This window comes from Danio rerio, chromosome 3, assembly GCF_049306965.1.
Source record: "Danio rerio strain Tuebingen ecotype United States chromosome 3, GRCz12tu, whole genome shotgun sequence".
NCBI lineage: Eukaryota > Metazoa > Chordata > Actinopteri > Cypriniformes > Danionidae > Danio > Danio rerio.
The window spans coordinates 30,666,911-30,685,557 of NC_133178.1; the positions used below are offsets into that span (position 1 = coordinate 30,666,911).

The following is an 18,647-nucleotide window of genomic DNA, read 5'->3' on the forward strand; positions in this document are numbered from 1 at the left end:
TATTATACAGGGCTGTAACCAAGGGGAATTCGGGTGGTTCAAAAGACCATTTGACAAAGTCCAGAATTTGACCCATATGTGAGCTCATTTGTCCTATTTTTGACAGGATTCAATCATAAATTGTGAAAACCAGTAGATGAAGGTTTTAAGAATAACCAATAAAAGGCTTTAATTTTAAATCGACAAATTCTGACTGAAGAAATAAGCTGTCCAGTCTGTTTGCCTTTAGACTAGTTTTTAAATGATTATAATTGTTTTTAATTTTAAGTCCCATTTTTTAAGATTGCATCTGAAAATGTGGTAATAAGAACCACCTCACACAAATTAGTGCTTAAGTGTGACAAATTCAGTTTTTGATCCTCAAACAACTGCAAAAAGGTCCTCTAAAGGAGAGAAAAAGGAAAAAAAAAAAGCTACAGGCTTGCTCTTGAAGTTATTAGTTAAAAGGTAAAGCTTTCTTAAGAATTGCTCGTTTAAGAAAAGGTGGGAGACAGTGTGAGTAAATAGGGTAGGGGGAGATCCACATTTATGGGTAAAAATCGCTTTAAACTACTTATGGGATGTTGGGTTAGACAAACAAAACATTTGTTAAATTCTCAATCACACCTGTTAAACTGAAGTTGAGTTTGTCCATACTGAAACTAATGTTGATTTGCAAAAAAAAAAAAAAAAAAAAATTTATAGAGGATGCAGTTAACAAAATTATGGTTTTAAATTGACTGGCTTTTAAGTTTAAGTAAATCCATGATGTCATTTATCAGTTTATAAAAAAAAAAAAAAAAAAAAAAAAAAAAAAAAAAAGCCTACCGAACTCGATGGTGAATGCATGCACCTTTGTATATTCAAATTCAAATTGAGTACCCTTTCAAAGCAAAGGGGTAAATAGAACAGACCAGTTTCCTTTAACATACATTTAAAAAATATTGGAAAGAGAACTTCCACCATCTAGCGGGAACACCCCAACACTGCAACCAAGTAAGATTTCACTAATCAAGATTTTATTTTTCATGGTAAGGGGGAGAAAAGAAAAAAAAAAAAAAAAAAAAAAAAAAAAACCCTTCAAACCCGTTTGCATCTTCAAATGTCTTCATAATCAGGTTAGGGCAGTTTAAATAAATAAGGCAAACTTGTTTATTTGATAGTAAAATTCAGTGTCTAAATTAGGTATAATGCCTGGCTTAAGGCACAGTGTCTTCCACTCCAAAGCAATCAAAACCACTAGTCAAAAAAAACAAACAAATTAAAATTCATTTTCAAAACAGTTAAAGACTTTATTTCTCCATTTTGGTACATTACATTGGACCATAAGCAAACTCCTTGATGCTGATGGGTCCAACAAATGCAGCATCCCACTTTGGAGCAACTAAAAATGAAACAGAATAACCATGAGTGACCAAACACAATCCCCTTAATCTCCCCAAACTAAAGAATACTCGCCATTAAGCTGTTCAGTCTGTTCACCACAGGTAGAGTCACAACAGCCACACACCAGATGATCATCATCAGCAGACAACCACCTGTTATAAGATGCATTAGAAAAAGGCACTTTTTTTTTTAGGGGACGGGGACTCTAACCTGGTGGAAACGTACCCATTAGAGGAGGAGTAAGAGCAAGCCTTTTGCTCCACATTAGTGGGAACTGATGCTGCTGCCACTTCGAGGACACAAGCGATGTAGATCTACAAAAGACGGTTAATTTACACCATGCCAACAAGGAGAAAAGAAAAAAAAATGCAAATACATACAACTCCTGTAAGATCCTGCTGGAATCTGAAGGCCTCCAACTGAAAGTGCAGCTTGTCCATTTGAGTCCGAGCCATGAACTTAGAGCTAGAGCCTGTGAGTTTAGAATCAACTAGACATCTGCATGTATATAAGGGGGGAGAAAAAATAAAAATAAAAAAAGGTACAGATCAGATCTTCCATAACCACAGCAAAGACTGGTACTTCAAAAAGACATCTTACCCATTATTCTCAATAAAGGAGTATCGGAGAGCATTAGCAACAGTAGGATCAGAAGATGCCACACAGCTGTCAACAAACACTCGCAGAGGAATGTGATTGTATGACATTACTGAAGCCTCAAGATTAATGAAATCACCCAGGAAGAACTCGTTGGAAGGCCTCTCATATAGCCAGTCCTCTGCAAAGAAAGAATTTTAGCCTACGTTAACAAGTTGTATAAACCTCCAATACCAACCAGTCATGATCCTGAGGGAGAAGACCAAAAGCTCCTCTGCAACCATGGTAGCACCATATGGGAGCCAAGTGGGCAATAAGGCATTGCTGGTCACATTGATGAGTCTGTAGGAAGAGACAGCCTCTTTAATTCTACAGTTTAAGCAATTGGCACATCCATCATTCAAGTTAAGGCTTAACCTTGGATAATGACACTGAATACCAACGACTGCACCACTGCTCCTGGCAATAGGAGCACTAGCTGGAGCATCTTGTGGGGTGAAGATAAGATTGAAGGTGTAGACAAGCTCATTCTCAGTCATCTAGTAAAAGGTTGAACAATCATTAAGATGCGCCACAAAGACAACAAAACACAAAAACAAATAAATCCACTTACTACAGTTGTGCTTCCACATTTATGCAACTCTGACTCAAAGATAACCACTTTAGCAGTAGGGTCTTCTCCAATTGGTGCACATCCTCCCAGTGAGAAAGCAGTTGGCATCATTAGCATTCCAGTACCAAAGAAGTCCTCCAAAACTTCCACGCGGATCAAACGCTCGCTACACTGAGCTGCTACACTGTTAGCAGGTAAAGGATGGCGCAACTCAAAAGGAATATCTGGCTGTTGTGGTTTAGGTTTTACACTTGGAAATGTCCATGATATGGATGGAACTGGACCCTGCAGCAATTCTTTTGTCTGAACATCCAAAAGATCCTGGACAGGACCTCTATATTCAGTCTTAACTGGTGTCTGGACAGTAAACTGAGGTGGGAACTTAGACGGAACAAATGCAGGAACACTGGGAACGAATGTAGGAATTTGAACCACGTCTCTCTGTATCCTGAACTTGTTTGGGATCCAATCATCTGCTGCATTTACTCCCCATTCTGCAACAAAAGATCCAATTGCAAATACCACTACAAAGCCAACTTGAAAGATCCCCATGGTTGGTGGTTCAACAATGTAATGAGGCGCTACCCTCCAGATTTATACAGATGTAAATGAGGATGTTTCCGCCTCTCTCGTTATGAGCATGATGTTTTGCTGGCCCTGCTAACTTACTCTATTAGTACGTCACAGGTGAAAATCATTCATTCCTCATACTTAATTCCAAAACGTGCCATAAAAGGCTAACTGAAACATTGCCTAATTTTTATAATGAAAGATCAGTTCTTTGAAACAGCCAACCTCTAAACCATTTGTTTATTATTTCAGAAGCATGGCCACAGACAGAACTGTACACTAGAATATCCATATTCATAATGGTCATCAGATTCAGTTTGTAACAAAGCTTCATAACAGCTATCTCCAATATTCACCTCAGGACCAAAGGAATCCAAGAATATATCACAGCACAGTCTTTATTGTAGGCTCAATGATGGTTTTGTTACACTCCCAATCATGTTGTTAGTTTGGTCAGAATGTGTGTGTGTGTGTGTGTGAGAATTAACTGTAGAGTTGGTTTCTTTCTTTAGAACCATATTATATGTTGATGTATGAGCGCAGAAAGACAAGAATCTGAAGTGTTTGCTAAAAAAAAAAAAAGATCTGAATTCAAAATATTAACACATGAACAAAAGACAAGCTCATTCATGGGCATTGAAAATGGTGGTGTTTGAGACAGGACAGCACACATTAAAACACTACAGAAGTCTTAACAAAATGATATAGTTCACAATAAGCTTGTAAAGCAGCACAACATAATAAAAAAAAACATTAAAACAGAGATTTCAAAAACATTTTAGAAAGAAAAACAAAACAAAACCTGTTTGCCATAGAACAGGAACATCTAATTTAACAACTCTTGGCCTCAATATGCCTTTTGTTACTCATTCTGCCAATTCACAATTCTAAAATGGTTGAAAACACCTTTCTTCAATGGGTTCATTAAGTTATAAAGATGATAAAGTGATGAGTCTCCTAGTCACGCTTTATACAGCTTCATCTAACATACAGAAAAAAGCAGACAAGTAAAGCCCCTTCTGATCTAAGAACATTTGACTGCTACTTTCTGGTACACTTCAATTGTCCCATCTGCTTTTCTTACGTTTCGGAGGATCAGGAACTGCAAAGCTTTCTTTGTGAGACCCTGACTTCTCACCTTCATCTCTTTCTGACCGTCCCTCTCTGTCCCTATGGCTCCCTTCACCATTTCGGCTATCCCCATGCCGATCTCTGTCACTATGGCGGTCCCTTTCCCCGTGGCGATCGCGGTCACGATCACGCTCTCTCTCTCGTTCTCGCTCTCCTCCACTATGCCTGTCACTATGACGGTGACTATGACTATCTCCATGCCGGCCCCTGTCATCAGAGTGCCTCTCGCTACGGGACGGCTCTTTTGAAGAAGAGCTAGAGTAAGAGTCTGAAATTGAGCTGAGGGTGCCCGCACTGCTGAAGCCACTCATTTTAATGCCTGAGGTGAGAGCTGGAGGCGGTGGCATGGAAAACGAGGAAGAGGATGATGGCGAGAAGGACAGGTGAGGTCTGTCCGGCCCCTCAGGTGCTCCTGTTGGCAAAGAACTCAGACTTCCAGCGCTGGTCCATCCAGATGAGCTGCTGGACTTTGTGGTGAGTTTAGGAGGCACACCTGATGCCGCGACAAAGTGGTTTTTGTACTGAGCCTAAGAGAAACAAGAACATGTTAAACAAAATTCAAAGACTGGTGCATCAAGACACTGAACTCTATAGTAAAGAAGCTGACACAAATAGGGGGAAAAAACAAGGTGAAGAGAATGGGATGTGTGTGTGTTCACCTGAAATGCTTGCTTTAAGGCAGACATACGGTCTCCCATTGCTCCAGTGGAGGGTTTGAAGGTTTCATAGTTGCCAAGAGCTGCTGCAATAGAACCACCACTGCGCTCCTGTTTAAATGCATGAAATTAATGTTATTAGAACAATATTAATCAGGGTTCTTACACCTTTTTCAACTTCAAATTCCAGCACTTTTCAAGCACTTTCAAGGTGCATTTTTATGCTTTTCCAGCACTTAACAACCACGGTAAATTACATTTATATATGCTGTATGTACTTTTTCACAATTATATGAAATTATCATCCATTGTGCTATTTTAAAAAACACAATATGATAATTTAATTGAAATTCTTGAATACTTTGGAGCATAGATTTATTGGCATAGTTCACCCAAAAATGTTTAAAAAAAGTTCAGTTATTGGAACTTTTTAAGTTCGGTCTCTTTCTGCCGAAAGTTGATATCTTAAAAAATGAGCTTATAGTCAGACTTTGTTTTGGTGTAGTAGCAAGTTGACATGTCTGTTTTAAACTATTCCTGAGTGGTTCGTTTGTTGTTTTTAGGTACAAAAATGCAGTCTCCTAAACAAACATATGGTGAACATTTTGCAGTGAAAACTGGTACCACGACAACAGTTTTATGTACTCGCACAAATGCTCCTAAATAGATAACATTTTGGGTGCATATGCGACCAAAACGGTCACAATTTTGACCCGTACAATTTCAAATCCAAGCAGGTTCAGGCACTTTGTCCAAAATCCAAGCACTTTCCTAACCTTGAAAACACTATATTAAAAATACAGCATTTTCCAGGATTTCCAGCACCCATACGAATCCTGAATAATGAATGCAATTAGCAAAGAAAAGACTGTGATTGATGGTTTTGTAAAAGATGCCAAAACAAACATTAAAAAAGTTCTGCCAGTTCTTCCCAAAAAATTAAATATGGTAGTTAAATTATTCATTCTCTGGCCATCCAAGATGTAGGCAGGGTTGCTAGATTATTGAAACTTGCCAGCCCAACTCAAAACCCACACACAACAATAGAAAAATAGCCCATTTTCTCCTTGTCCAATCAGAGTCAATTGATGAATTCCCAATAAAGAAAAGGTTTACTAATTTATAAGTATAAGTATAAATCTTCTTTAATGTTCTTGATGTAGAACAAAAGTCACTACATCTTGGATGACCTCAGGTTGAGTAAACTCTCTAATTACATTAATGACGACATTATTATCTCCATTGACCATCCAATCAAATATAATAACCATATAAAGAGTTCAGATTCAAAACCCTCCTTGAGTCATCAGACCTCTTTTCTTGTAAATGAGCATTTTCTATCAGGCTCCTCTGATTAGGTCCAGCAGTTTAATTTAATAGAAAATGATAAGGGTATTAGCTAGTAAATACAATACTTTTTTTTTTTTTTTTTTAAATGTCACTTTAGATAAAGTAGAATTACTTGTGTCAAAACTGGCTAAATCCACTTGTGCTTTTTTTTTTTGTTGCAAAATGCCTCTAAATCTACCTATTGGGAAAATACGTTGTAATTAGTTGAAAAATTACTAAAGACGTAATTAGAAATTATTTTACCAAACATAAAACTAATTACACAAACCACCTAAAATAAAAAATACTTAAATCTGTCAGATAAGTGGCGGTTCATTCTGCTGTGGTAACACCTGATTAATCAGGGACAAAGCAGAAGGAAAACGAATGAACGAAATCTGTCAAGTAAGTGCATTAATCAATAACGTTAAAATTGACATTAATTAAATCTTAATCTGTTGGCATTTCTGATATTGGTGATTTAGATTAAATGTGAGTAATGAAAACATTGCAAACATTGTAAACTAAGCTTGTTAAATTCAGATAATGTAGTGTAAAAATATTGTGAAACATTAATATCTGGTGCATTGTCCATTCATATAAAAAGCTTATCAGACATATAATATGGAGTAATATGAATAATGTATAGTTTTGTACATTATATTTATCTTTTAAAAAATAGCTTACATTAGCAAATAAAACACAAGGTAGGCCTGCTGGGCAAAACGGAATGTCCCTCAGACAGTTTCAGTAGCTGTCATTCATTCATTCGTTCTCACTTTACTCAAGGTCTTGATCTCTTTTTCGTCTCTTGTTTATCCTCATAGCATCCATGCGGGATAAAAGAACGGCATCTTAACTTCGTCTTTCGTATAACGGAATTTCCATTTAATGTATAGTAAATCAGACTCATTCAAAGTAGCGTCGCTGCACAAAAAAAAAAAAACATTATGAATGCATGATACACTTTTGACTGTATTGTGTTCTTTTTTTTTTTATAAAATGCAGAGTTTTGAGGTAAAGGAATATTTTCATTTGCCATTCACTGACAAGCTCATCCAGTTCATCAAACTACATGTTTTAAAATCGAAATCGGAAGCGGAGTAAAACAGTCTCGTCATAAAAGCCGGCTTATCAGCGTGCTGTTACACTGAAAACATATAATTCGATTCGCGCCTTCTGATTGGTTCTTGGGACAAAGCTGCTTTTGCTGTCAAATGCAAGTGGTGTTTAGAGGCTTTTGCCAACAAATTGTTATTTCTGAATGGGCTGACGCTGGGATTAAGATGATTTGAAACTAAAATACTTGTTGAATATGTACAGTGTGCCTAATGCATTCTCTCAATGTCATTAGCTCATTTTGGTTGAATTGGCGTTTAGCCGCTTTTGCACCTGAACTCTTCATATTTTTTCAAATAAAACCAAAATAAATCTCAAACTAACAGAGCATTCCGATCCAAGGCCAGGTCTCTCTCTATAGCCCAAGCCTCCACCTCCAATATTAATCTTCTTCCCTTTTCCTCCCTTAAAGCGAGATTTCCTGAACCAGGGATTCTACGAGGAAAAAAAACATTAAAAGCAAAGTTAAAAATGTATTCATTCAGCAATTATTTAAAAGCAAAATCAATGAAACATGCATTGTGAAAGGTGTTGAATTACCTGCATAGCCAGGTCTAACAGATCTTTTGAAACACTCTGATTGGCTCCCTCTAAATTACGAACCAGGTCACCGGCAAATGAAGTGTCTTTAGTGGTGAGCAATGTATAAGCTACACCTTTTTCTCCAGCACGACCTGTTCTACCAATTCGATGTGTATGTGTGTCAATGTCCCGGGCTACATCATAGTTGACAACAGTGCGAATAGATGGAATATCCAACCCACGAGCTATGAAGTAAAAAACAACAACTTTATTTTGGCAGTGACAACGAGAAACAGTTGAAGATTGATTGCAAAATATAAGTTCCACTAACCAGCAACATCGGTCGCCACCAATACAGGCAGATTCTTCTTTTTAAAGTCTGCTATGACTTTGTTCCTCTCACTCTGATCCATGTCTCCATGAAGCAGACCCAGGCTATATCCTTCCTGAATTAAATTTGTTGCCAGCTCCTCACAGTTAGCCTTTTTAGTAACAAACACCAGCACTGAGCCAGCGGATGTGAACTCCACCAGTCTGCGGGTCAGCCAACCCCATTTGTCCTGGCCAGACTGCAGCACCTCCACTATCTGAGTGATGTCTTCATTAGCCTGAGAGGATGAAATATATGGGTTAGGTGAACACCTACAAATATGCGGTACACAAATGTTTGTGCAAGAAATAAGGGGTGCACCTCTCCTATGTCTCCCTGCACCACACGAATGGGGTCGACCAAAATATCTCGTGCTAGTTTTTCGATTTTCTTCCGGAAAGTTGCACTGAATAACAGAGCTGTGGGAGATCAGTGGTCATAAAGATTTTTGTGTACATTAAAGCTAGTACAAAAAAGATAAGTCGAGGTAAAGTCAAAAATGAGCATTAAAGATGTAAAACACACTATAATATATGTGTGTGTGTGTGTGTGTGTGTGTGTGTGTGTGTGTGTGTGTGTGTGTGTATATATACAGGTTTAGCTATACTTGTGAGGGCCCATTTGTACTCATATAGTGAGACATTAAAATGACGAATGTGAAAAAGACTTACTTTGTCGATCAGGTCGAACATGGCTGGCAATGGATCTCACTTGGTATTCTGTTAAATACAAATAAAATGATACAATTATAAATTTCTTAGGGCAAAGGCATTTACAAAAAACTACATACACATAGTAAGTATTTTAGATGCACCTAACTTGTCTAGTACTTTGTCATTAAGAACAATATCTAGGTCAATATTATTTTAATACATACAAACCTATACTTATAAAAAATAAATATTAATGCTCATACTTAATGTAATTATATTTTACATTATTCAAAACTTGAGATTTATAGTATAGTGTTAATAAAGTATAATATTTAGGCCCAATGCCAATTCTACTTCTTAGCAATTCCCTTTAGCAAGTCCCAATTCTCTTTAGCGTAAAGGCATAGGGCTAAAGGAAAGGCTAGATAGCCCTTGAAACTTGTATTTTTCAGAACTCAAAACCACGGGGTATGAAAATTTCCCAGAATACAAAAAGCAATGCAGCACATGAAAGAAACGAGATGCACAAATTAGTATTTTTTGTCAGTATTAAGAATTTTTACAACAATTAAGCACATTTTAATAAATTCATAACGGTTTGTTGTGGTTTGCCATCATGCTTTATAAGAAAAACAATTAAAAATATATTTTTAGCGCAAAATATCTATATCAACAGAAATAGATTAAAATATCAATATTTAATCTATATAAAGTGGCTGGTAATGAGCTTTTTACAGTGTCTGGTATGATGTTAATGTACTTCTCGTATAGATTAATATGTTACGGTGTGAATACACAGTACAGTTACGATCTTATAATGTCTTCCACATTATATTGATTTGACAACATGATATCGTTGTCTTTTGTTATTTCCTAAAGATAAATACCAAAAAATAACACAAATGGAATAACTACGGCAGTCGTGATGATATATGATGACGTGTGCTGGTGTTGTAGTGCTGTCCCATTTTATAGGGGTAAAACTTGAAGCCCTTTCCCTTCACACTCCGTTTCAAGGGCCAAGGGGAAAGGGGTAAAAAATACAATGGGATTGGGCCTTCAAATAAACACCTTAATATGATATGAACCTAAAAACATCATTAAATAAATCTCATTTTAAATATGCCTGAAAATAAATTCTGGTATATAAACTATTGATACATTGAATAACAAATTACTGACTGTGTTCTGTAAATCATAACATGACAATGTTTTGGTTTAGGTGACCTATCATATAACAAAACTAACTTCTAAAATGACTGATACAATATTAAAGAGACAAAACAAATACTGCATTTCACACATACCAAAGCCCATATCAAACATGCGATCAGCTTCATCAAATACTAGAAAGGTCACTCGCTGCAGAGACGTAGCTTTCTTTTTTACATGATCGATCAGACGGCCCTATGCGAGAAATGTGAACATTAAAAACATTTGCTTAAACAAACCCCTTAATTAAACACAAGTGAATACAAATAGGGGTTTATTAAATTATTACAAATTCTTACTGGGGTGCAGACAACAATTTCAGCTCCTTCCTGTAGGGCTTTGGCTTGTTCCCACATGCTGCCACCTCCATATACTGCCACTGAGCGGAGGCCGTATGCTTTCCCGAAGCGCTTGCATTCAGCATGAATCTGAAATACACAGGAAAGTCATACATTTCCAAAATACAGAACAAAAATGAATAGCACCAAGACTATTCCATAAGAAAAACAATTCTGACCTGTTGACAGAGCTCTCTAGTGGGGCAGACGATCACAGCAATGGGCCCTTCTCCCGGCTCCAGCTCCTTCTGGTCCATAATGTGCACCAGAATTGGCCAAATGAAAGCTGCCGTCTTTCCACTACCGGTTTTGGCAATGCCAATCGCATCTCTGCCACTCAAAGCTATAGGAACGCCCTAGAAAAAACACACACATAATTTTTTTTCCAAAAACAATGAAACCATGAAATTACTCTATTGCTGATGGCATACATCAACATAAGTACATTAGTGAGATTGTTTGGCACCTCACCTGGCACTGGATGGGGGTCGGTTGAGTGTACTCAGATTTACGAATCTGATGCATGAGCTGTTCATCAAATCCAAAGTGGGCAAAACTGGTTGCTGGTTTAGGAGGGGCTGCGCCTGAAACCTGTTTACATACATATGGGTTAATCTAGGTTGAAGGAAAATTATAGTTTTTGAATGTGTTTATAGTGATTTAAAGTGACCTTTAAGTTGAGTTTCCGTCTCAGTTCCACCACTTCGGCCCCAGTCAAACTGCTGATTTCCTCATGCTCATTATAGAAGTTCTTCTCAAATGGAGAATAGTCAATCTACACATAAGAGAGGCAAAAATAAATTATTTTTTATTCTTTTTATAATAATCTTACACTTTTCTTTTATGTACATGGATCAATAACAATGTGAGGTTTTCAAGCATCAAAAAGTATAACCTTAAAATATGGTATACATTTACAGTATAACAATAAATTATATGACTATTATATATATATATATATATATATATATATATATATATATATATATATATATATATATATATATATATATATATATATATATATATATATATATATACCTACTACAGATCATTAATTCAGTGAAACAATATTTTCAATGTATAAAGAAGAATAACATTAAACAGGAAGCTTTATGAGTTTGAAACACAATGTAGTTTTAAATCGTTATACTTTGCCACTCTCTTTGAAAACCCTTGTTTTAAATCCACTGATCCGCTATTTTTTAAAAGAAGTGACAGGGGGTTGAGATTTAAACAGAAATAGTAGTAATAAAGGCAATACATATTGAATTAATTTACTAAAATATAAAAGACTAAAGTGAATATTTGAAATATATAAATTTTAACATTCAAAGACTACGAAATAAAAAAAAATTAAATAAATAAAAACGGTTGTTTCTGAGACGTTTGGATGCAGAGTTCCTAGGACTGCACTATTTCTGTTTATAGGAGATATTAAGGACGTTGTCCCCAAAAGTGACCAATATTTGTGTAGGATTCCTCTTGTGCCATGCAAAAAGACTATAACAAGGAACTGGCTTAAACTCTCAACGTTGAAATTTAAGCAGTGGTTTGAGATGATTGAAGAAATTTATGTAATGACAAGAAAAAGACATTTATGTTGAGGATGAAACGAATTGGGAAAAAAGGTTGATTTATAGGGAATATAAAGACTTCCCCATTTAAGTGAATGTGCTGACCAGTGCTGATATACAGCCATAGCACACTGCTACGAGTGTGATATTGAAATTATACAACAGTTCGATGGCACAATCTTGTACATAAAAAAGAAAATCAAACACAGAGAGTCCTTTTGTATCAGAAACTACTTTCTTCCACCATTCATTCACATCTGCAGCTGACGTCAGAACAGCAGAAGCCGTTACTAATTCACCAACGTCACTTTACAGCTAGTATTTGAATGATTTTCTATAGCATAATATGAAGCGGCGCTTCTGGTGTGTGACCCCCTTAAGGTGATGACAAAACAGCAAATTATGCTCACATTTTAAGATTATAAGGCTGAACGTGACATGAAATGCCATCCGTCTACAGAGATTTCTCACCAGACTGCTGTTATGTTTGCGATAAGGAGGAACAAGGCTATATATATATATATATATATATATATATATATATATATATATATATATATATATATATATATATATATATATATATATATATATATATATATACACACACACACACACACACACACACACATATACAGGTAATATTAATACTGTAGGTGAGTATTAATAGGTGCCTGCATGTAGTGATATATACTAGCATGTTTTTTTCCTGTTAAATAATTGTTCTGTTGTAAAAAAAATAATCTTACTAAAAATAAATGTAAAAAAATAATGAAAACTAGGTTAAAATTAACTTAATTTAATTTATATATTTATAAAAAAGACTGTAGTAAACAACACAAACAAATAAGCAAAACAATAAGCTATATTGGATTAGCCTGTAGGGTACATTAAACATCAACACACCGAACAGTCTCCAAACTAATCTTGGCCGACTTTTCTCACAGGAACAATACCTCTGAGTGGTCTATGGGGGGCAGGGGCATGATAATCTTTTTTGTAGTAGGGGCAATAGGGTTTCCATCACTATCATAGTCCACTTCTTCCTCCTCCTCCTCTTGGGTCAGCCCAGCTGTTGGGTTCTCCGCCATGTAGCGAAAATATGCTTCCTGCGAAGAAATACAAGCTTTAGATCCAGGCAAATCATAGCAGGCCATGAATTAAACTAAAGTTGCCTTCAAATTCATTAAAATTACCTAGTCCAAAGCTAAAATCCATATAAATTTAATTCTCAATTATCAAATAATATGTTCTGAAACTCAAAACTACCAACAAATATGGATAAAAGTCGTGGTCTTAATGATATTGCAATTATATTAAATAATGACAGATATTTTAACACATTCAGATTAAGTCACAAACAAATCTCTTTATCTATTAACATTTCAATAAAACAGATATGGTATTTTCAATCTTTTAATATAATGAAAACACAACTGATGAGTTCATTTAGAGCTTTAACAATCATCTCCCTTGCACCATCTCCATCACCAATAACATAATGGCTCAGCCTCAGTCTGTAAACTGATGTTTAATTCTACTTATAATGAACAGGAAAGAAAGATTAAGAGTAGCGGGACACAGTCGTTGCAGTGGCAAAGATATGACGGCGGTAGTAACGTCAAGAGGGTCACTCACTTGGTCATCTTCCTCTTCAATGTCATCCCGAATACCCCTGGAAAAAGAAATGGAGAAAAAAAAACTTCCCTGCGACTCGCTCAATCACCCATGGAAACCCATACTCTACCCATAAACCCCATCTATTCCCATCCTCTGTTAAAATATTATCAGGATGAACAGTGTTGATTTTCTTTTTTTTAATGTAATCATGACAGACTCTTACTTGGCCATCTTTTTCTCTTTTTCCTTTTCCTCAAGTTTTTTCATATCCTTTGCTGCCTGGTCCTGAAAAAAAAAGTAAAAAAATAAATAAATAAAGTAAAAGCAGCAATGTCTGTTGCAGGTTGTAAAAGCATTGACACACCAAATCAACTGGTGACAATGAAAATCAATGTTGCTGCCTTGTGTTGTGAGCAAATATATTAGCTGGTATCAATATCCATATTTGCCAATTAATTTGGCAAATCAAATCCAGGACTACACATTCAGGCCCCGTTTACACTATTACATTTTTGTTTTAAAATGCATAAGTTGTCATCCACAAAACCCCAGAGTTTTCAAGTGCCGAAAACGTAGCATATTAAAAAACGCTAGAGAGATCTTTTTAGTTTAAAAAAAGCTGCTGCTCTGTGTCAGAGTGGATGGGGGAAAACGGAGACATCTGACAACAGAGGCGTGACTGATTGGGCTTTTCCTCAATATTAAGTGCACAAAGTTCAGTCTTGCGCCCTTTCCTTAAGTTCAGACTTAGCAAGTTTGATATAGAAAACAAATTCCCGAGACATGTTGGGCAAATCTTCAAAGAGAACAGTGTAGGCTACTTTATAACCTCACTCACATCACTCTGGCTATGATATTTTACTATCTTAACAAAACCATTAAAACATGATTTAAGGAACTGCCTGTTTTCATTTTGTTATAAACTTAACAGACACCAAAAATGTTAAGGCATCGTGTAGCTACATATTAATATGACCATCATCTTCACTGTATGCATATTTATAATAAAGCCTAGCCTACAACCTAACTGCCTCCTTTCATTTTCTTTGAAAAACATGAAACATACCCTGTATCTTTTTCTGAATATCAGTTTTAATAATCAATAATGACCATTATAAAAGTATAACTTACAATAAGTTTATACAATATAGGAAATAAAGGCAAACAATCAGTCAAGTAATAGATTCAAAAGACAAAGAGTCGTTAGATAAGAGAGTAGATTATTTAAATATCACATTTAACAACAATAGTGAGATAAGATGCAGAGGGAGAACCTTGATGAACTGTCTGACGTGCGCTGCTCACATCTGGGTAGCTGTGCTCAAAGCACCCGCTGACTGCCTGGAGCTCAGACATGTGCATACGCTCCAGCGCATGCCAGAATGTGTGTGGTCATGTGATGTGCAGTTTTAGCAATGTATTGTGAACGGAGATCTGTTCAGAAACGACAGGTGAAATGCCAATGTGGACGTGGATCGTTTTTGTTCTAAGATGCAGTTTTAAAACTAAAATGTATTAGTGTAAACAGGGCCTCAGTTTGTTTTTTCTGAAAATTTCAATTGTTCAGAATAACAATGGTTTTCATTTGCTGTGATTGAAAAATCAAGATTATACCATTATAGATATGATATTTATATAACATATATTCTATATATATTTTTAACTCTTCTAAAGCATTGGTATTGTGTTGCCTAAATTAAAATGAACCGCTGAACTAAATAGCTATTCAGAGTTCACTCTCTCCCACAAATGCTCATGGGAAACCAATTCAACATGCACAATTGGCCAAAAGGCCATAAGAGAGTTCGACTAGTAGAGCATATTGATGGTGCCGATTCACACAGCAAAATCTAGGCTAAGCGATGCTCAAAGACAGCTGACAATCAGCATGTTGTGTGAGGCTCATCATGGAGAACAGCTTACAAACACAGCTCTCACCTCCACTTCAGCCATAAAGGCATCAAGAGGGTCATCCTCACTGTCCGAGCCCCCACCTCCTCCTCCCCCTCCAGACTGGAACTGCTTCCTAGTGGGAGAGTTCTCAGCGGGTATATACGGCAGGTCAGCAGTGGACTCCTCTTCATCATCCTCAAAGTAACTATCAAAAATGTAATCATTGTATTAGCCTCTTTCCATCACTTTTTCCAACAAAGTAAATGATGACAAACGGGGATAGTTACCCAAAAATTTTATTCTGTCAACATTTACTCCCATTTTAATAGCTTGTTTCAAACCTTTATGGGTTTCTTTCTGCAGGTAAACCAAAAAAAGACGTGAAAATGTTGGAAACCTGTAACCACTGACTTCCACAGTATTTGTTTTCCCTATTATGAATGTCAATGGTTACAGGTTTTCAACTTTCTTCAAAATATCTTCTTTTGCGTCAGCAGGACAACAAGGCTAACAATTAGCCTTAAGGGTGAGTAAATAGGGTGAGTAAATACTCAGTAAGTTACATTTTTTAAATGCAAGTCAAATATGTGAACACATTTTCTTTCTGTTTATTTTTAGATGTCATTTTGAGGTGAAGTGTTCCGTGTGTAATGTATTTGACTAACTGCAGTACTCACGCGTTCTCCTCGTCGAAATTGGCTCGTTTTGTTCCTATTTTGTAAAACGACGATAGCTGCTGATTCTTGCCATATCCACCTGACGGTCCCGTGCCCCCAAAAGAGGAGTGGGCCTTCTGTGGGAGATGAGGCTCCTCTTTCTTCCCAGTCGCAAGAGCGAATCCTCCAAATCCAAACCCTCGCTTGCCACTTGGGCCTCCCTTGTTCCAGTTCATCGTTGTTGGGCTGAAAAACAATAAAATGAGGAATAAAAGCAGATACCATCCACCTTACGTTAATGTACTGTAGAAATATAAATGCAGCGCGACAATTCTCGTCCACTGCCGCAATTGTGGTAATTATCCTATCGTTATCACAGCCACTGTGCTGATTTTAAGTGTATATTTATATCAAAATATTTTCAGTATGACTGCAGGCAAACTGAAAGCGGTCGACAACACTGTGTCGTAGCGCTGCGCTGATTGTGGAGAGGCCTTGAGCTGTGTCTGTGTACGGATTATACTTCGACTATTTTCACTTTACATGCGCTAAAGAGCACTGGATAGATTTGTTAGCTTTTTGTTTATTTACCTGTCACTGATAAGGTGAAAACAGCGGTCTTCTAAAGTGGGTGGACACCTTATTTATCCACAGCGTATTTACCACTTCGGGCTATCTTGCACACTTCTCGGCGACTGTGTTTTACGTCATATACTATGGCCTGATGCTTGTTTGGTAGAATTTACGCGACGGGTTTGGTGTAGGACGTAGAAAACGATGTTGCCAGATCCTCATCATTGTCTGTGAGTATTTCCAAATTTTTGGACATAGACGGCTTCTGTTCTTTCTGCAAACAAGCAGAGGAGATATATGTCCTTTATCCAAGCAATTTTGGTCACTCCTAAACTCTTTTATATTTGCTTCTGCCAATTCTGTGAATTGCTTTAGTCTAAAAGACATTTTTTTATTATTTTATTTTTATTATAATAATAACCCAAACGCAAAATCCCTGGAACACATACATTTTTTATCTTATATGTCAAAATTTTCCTTCACAAACAAAAAATTCGCAAATAATTACCCATCTTTTGCTCATTTTAGTATATAAATGAACTCCCTCGCAAAATCACTTCATCTTATTAACAATAAAAAATATATAAGATTCCTGAAATATTATGCAGATGTATTTAAAGTATATTTTCGATTTTAGTTGCTTTCCTTATGGCTATTTGTTTAAGCATCATTGTAATTTCATTTATTTGTTTCATTTTGTTTGTTTAATTTATTATTATTATTATTATTATTATTATTATTATTATTATTATTATTATTATTATTATATTTATATCATTATTTTTCCCCTCTGTCGAATGGTATTATTTGCATTTGTATGTGATTTTACATTTTCCTTCTTATGACTATGTACATTATTGAACATTTAAAGACCTGCCTGTGATTCCTTGGACTTTGTTATGATGTTCTTGTATTGTCAGTTCAAGCAATAATATATATATAAATCATTTTCTGTGTGTTCAAATAGTAAACCTGCCTTTGTGGTTTTCATTTAAGATATGGAGGATTATATAATGTTGATTTCAGGATCATCTAGTCAGAAAGCTTTAAAAACTGTCAAAATCAATGCTCTCTTTCAATATCTTTGTTTAAGTAATCTTAAATTATTCCTTGTATTTTCAAAAAAAAAAATAATAATAATGTATCTTCCCTTCTCTCTTCTCTTTATTTCTCATGATGTTATTTTTTCGTTGATTCATTCTGTACTGTACTTTTTTGTCAATGTCACTTGTTGATTGATACTTGAATTTATGTTGTATTTACTGTAATGTTTCTTCCTGGTTTCAGCAAAAAAAAAAAAATTTAATTAATAATAATAATAATAATTTACCCTGAGTGATAGTTACACCTTACAAATTATAGCATTTTTAACAAATACTGCACTTTTTGGTTGAATCAATGATGAAATTATTATTGCCAAGAATACTACGTTATACTGTTTTCCGTTTAATCACCACTTGTGCATTTATAAATGAATCAAAGATTTTTTTTTATGTAAATATCAAAGTCAAAGTCAGCTTTTTTGTCAATTTAACCACATGTACAGGGCACACAGAGACTTAAAATTTTGTTACTCTCAGACCCTATATGTGCCTAACATATAAGATTAATAGAAAAATAGAGTTTTAAAAAAGAAATTGCAACAAATTCATTTACATATATAATATAATCTAAAAAACATAAATAAAAATGATAAACAATACAATTACACTTAAGGGCATATGGCAAGGAGTGACAACAATCTACACAAACAAGAGTTGTGTAGATGCAAAACAGTAAATAGTGCAAAAAGCTTGTAAATATGATAAATATGGTAAAGTGATGGAAACATTTCAGCCTACATCCCCAAAAAC

The 18,647-nt window shown here is 35.7% G+C and overlaps 2 protein-coding genes across 3 annotated transcripts; both read right to left on the reverse strand.

The window, feature by feature from the left end:
• Positions 1-1,250: 1,250 nt before the first annotated feature.
• zp3e (zona pellucida glycoprotein 3e) lies at positions 1,251-3,145 on the reverse strand. Its single transcript, NM_001109833.1, is given in 8 exon segments — positions 1,251-1,363; positions 1,438-1,517; positions 1,591-1,679; positions 1,746-1,863; positions 1,966-2,143; positions 2,201-2,304; positions 2,380-2,501; positions 2,576-3,145. Coding segments are annotated over 8 exon segments (1,314 nt in total). The 5' UTR covers positions 3,128-3,145; the 3' UTR covers positions 1,251-1,292.
• Positions 3,146-3,367: 222 nt separating this feature from the next.
• ddx42 (DEAD (Asp-Glu-Ala-Asp) box helicase 42) lies at positions 3,368-16,932 on the reverse strand. Of its 2 annotated transcripts, NM_001037805.2 has the most exons (18): positions 16,813-16,932; positions 16,243-16,467; positions 15,611-15,770; positions 13,896-13,957; positions 13,691-13,727; positions 13,009-13,161; positions 11,146-11,250; positions 10,947-11,066; positions 10,655-10,831; positions 10,437-10,565; positions 10,233-10,332; positions 8,944-8,991; positions 8,594-8,691; positions 8,234-8,510; positions 7,921-8,147; positions 7,705-7,815; positions 4,936-5,043; positions 3,369-4,803 (listed from the first exon to the last, which is right to left on the reverse strand). In NM_001037805.2, exons 2-18 carry the CDS (start codon positions 16,455-16,457, stop codon positions 4,204-4,206), a joined length of 2,727 nt encoding a protein of 908 aa, NP_001032894.2. In that variant the 5' UTR covers positions 16,458-16,467; positions 16,813-16,932; the 3' UTR covers positions 3,369-4,203. The 2 variants fall into 2 exon arrangements, with proteins under 2 accessions (XP_073796485.1, NP_001032894.2); XM_073940384.1 differs by lacking the exon at positions 13,691-13,727 and having other exon boundaries at positions 3,368-4,803; positions 16,813-16,920.
• Between the last annotated feature and the right edge of the window lie 1,715 nt (positions 16,933-18,647).

Coding starts and splice junctions, on each gene's coding strand:
- ddx42 (NM_001037805.2), bottom strand. CDS start 16,457: ATGAACTGGAACAAGGGAGGCCCAAGTGGCAAGCGAGGGTTTGGATTT. Junction 11,251..13,008: donor CCCCCATAGACCACTCAGAG/GTATTGTTCCTG, acceptor TCTTATGTGTAG/ATTGACTATTCTCCATTTGA. Junction 11,067..11,145: donor GACGGAAACTCAACTTAAAG/GTCACTTTAAAT, acceptor GTATGTAAACAG/GTTTCAGGCGCAGCCCCTCC.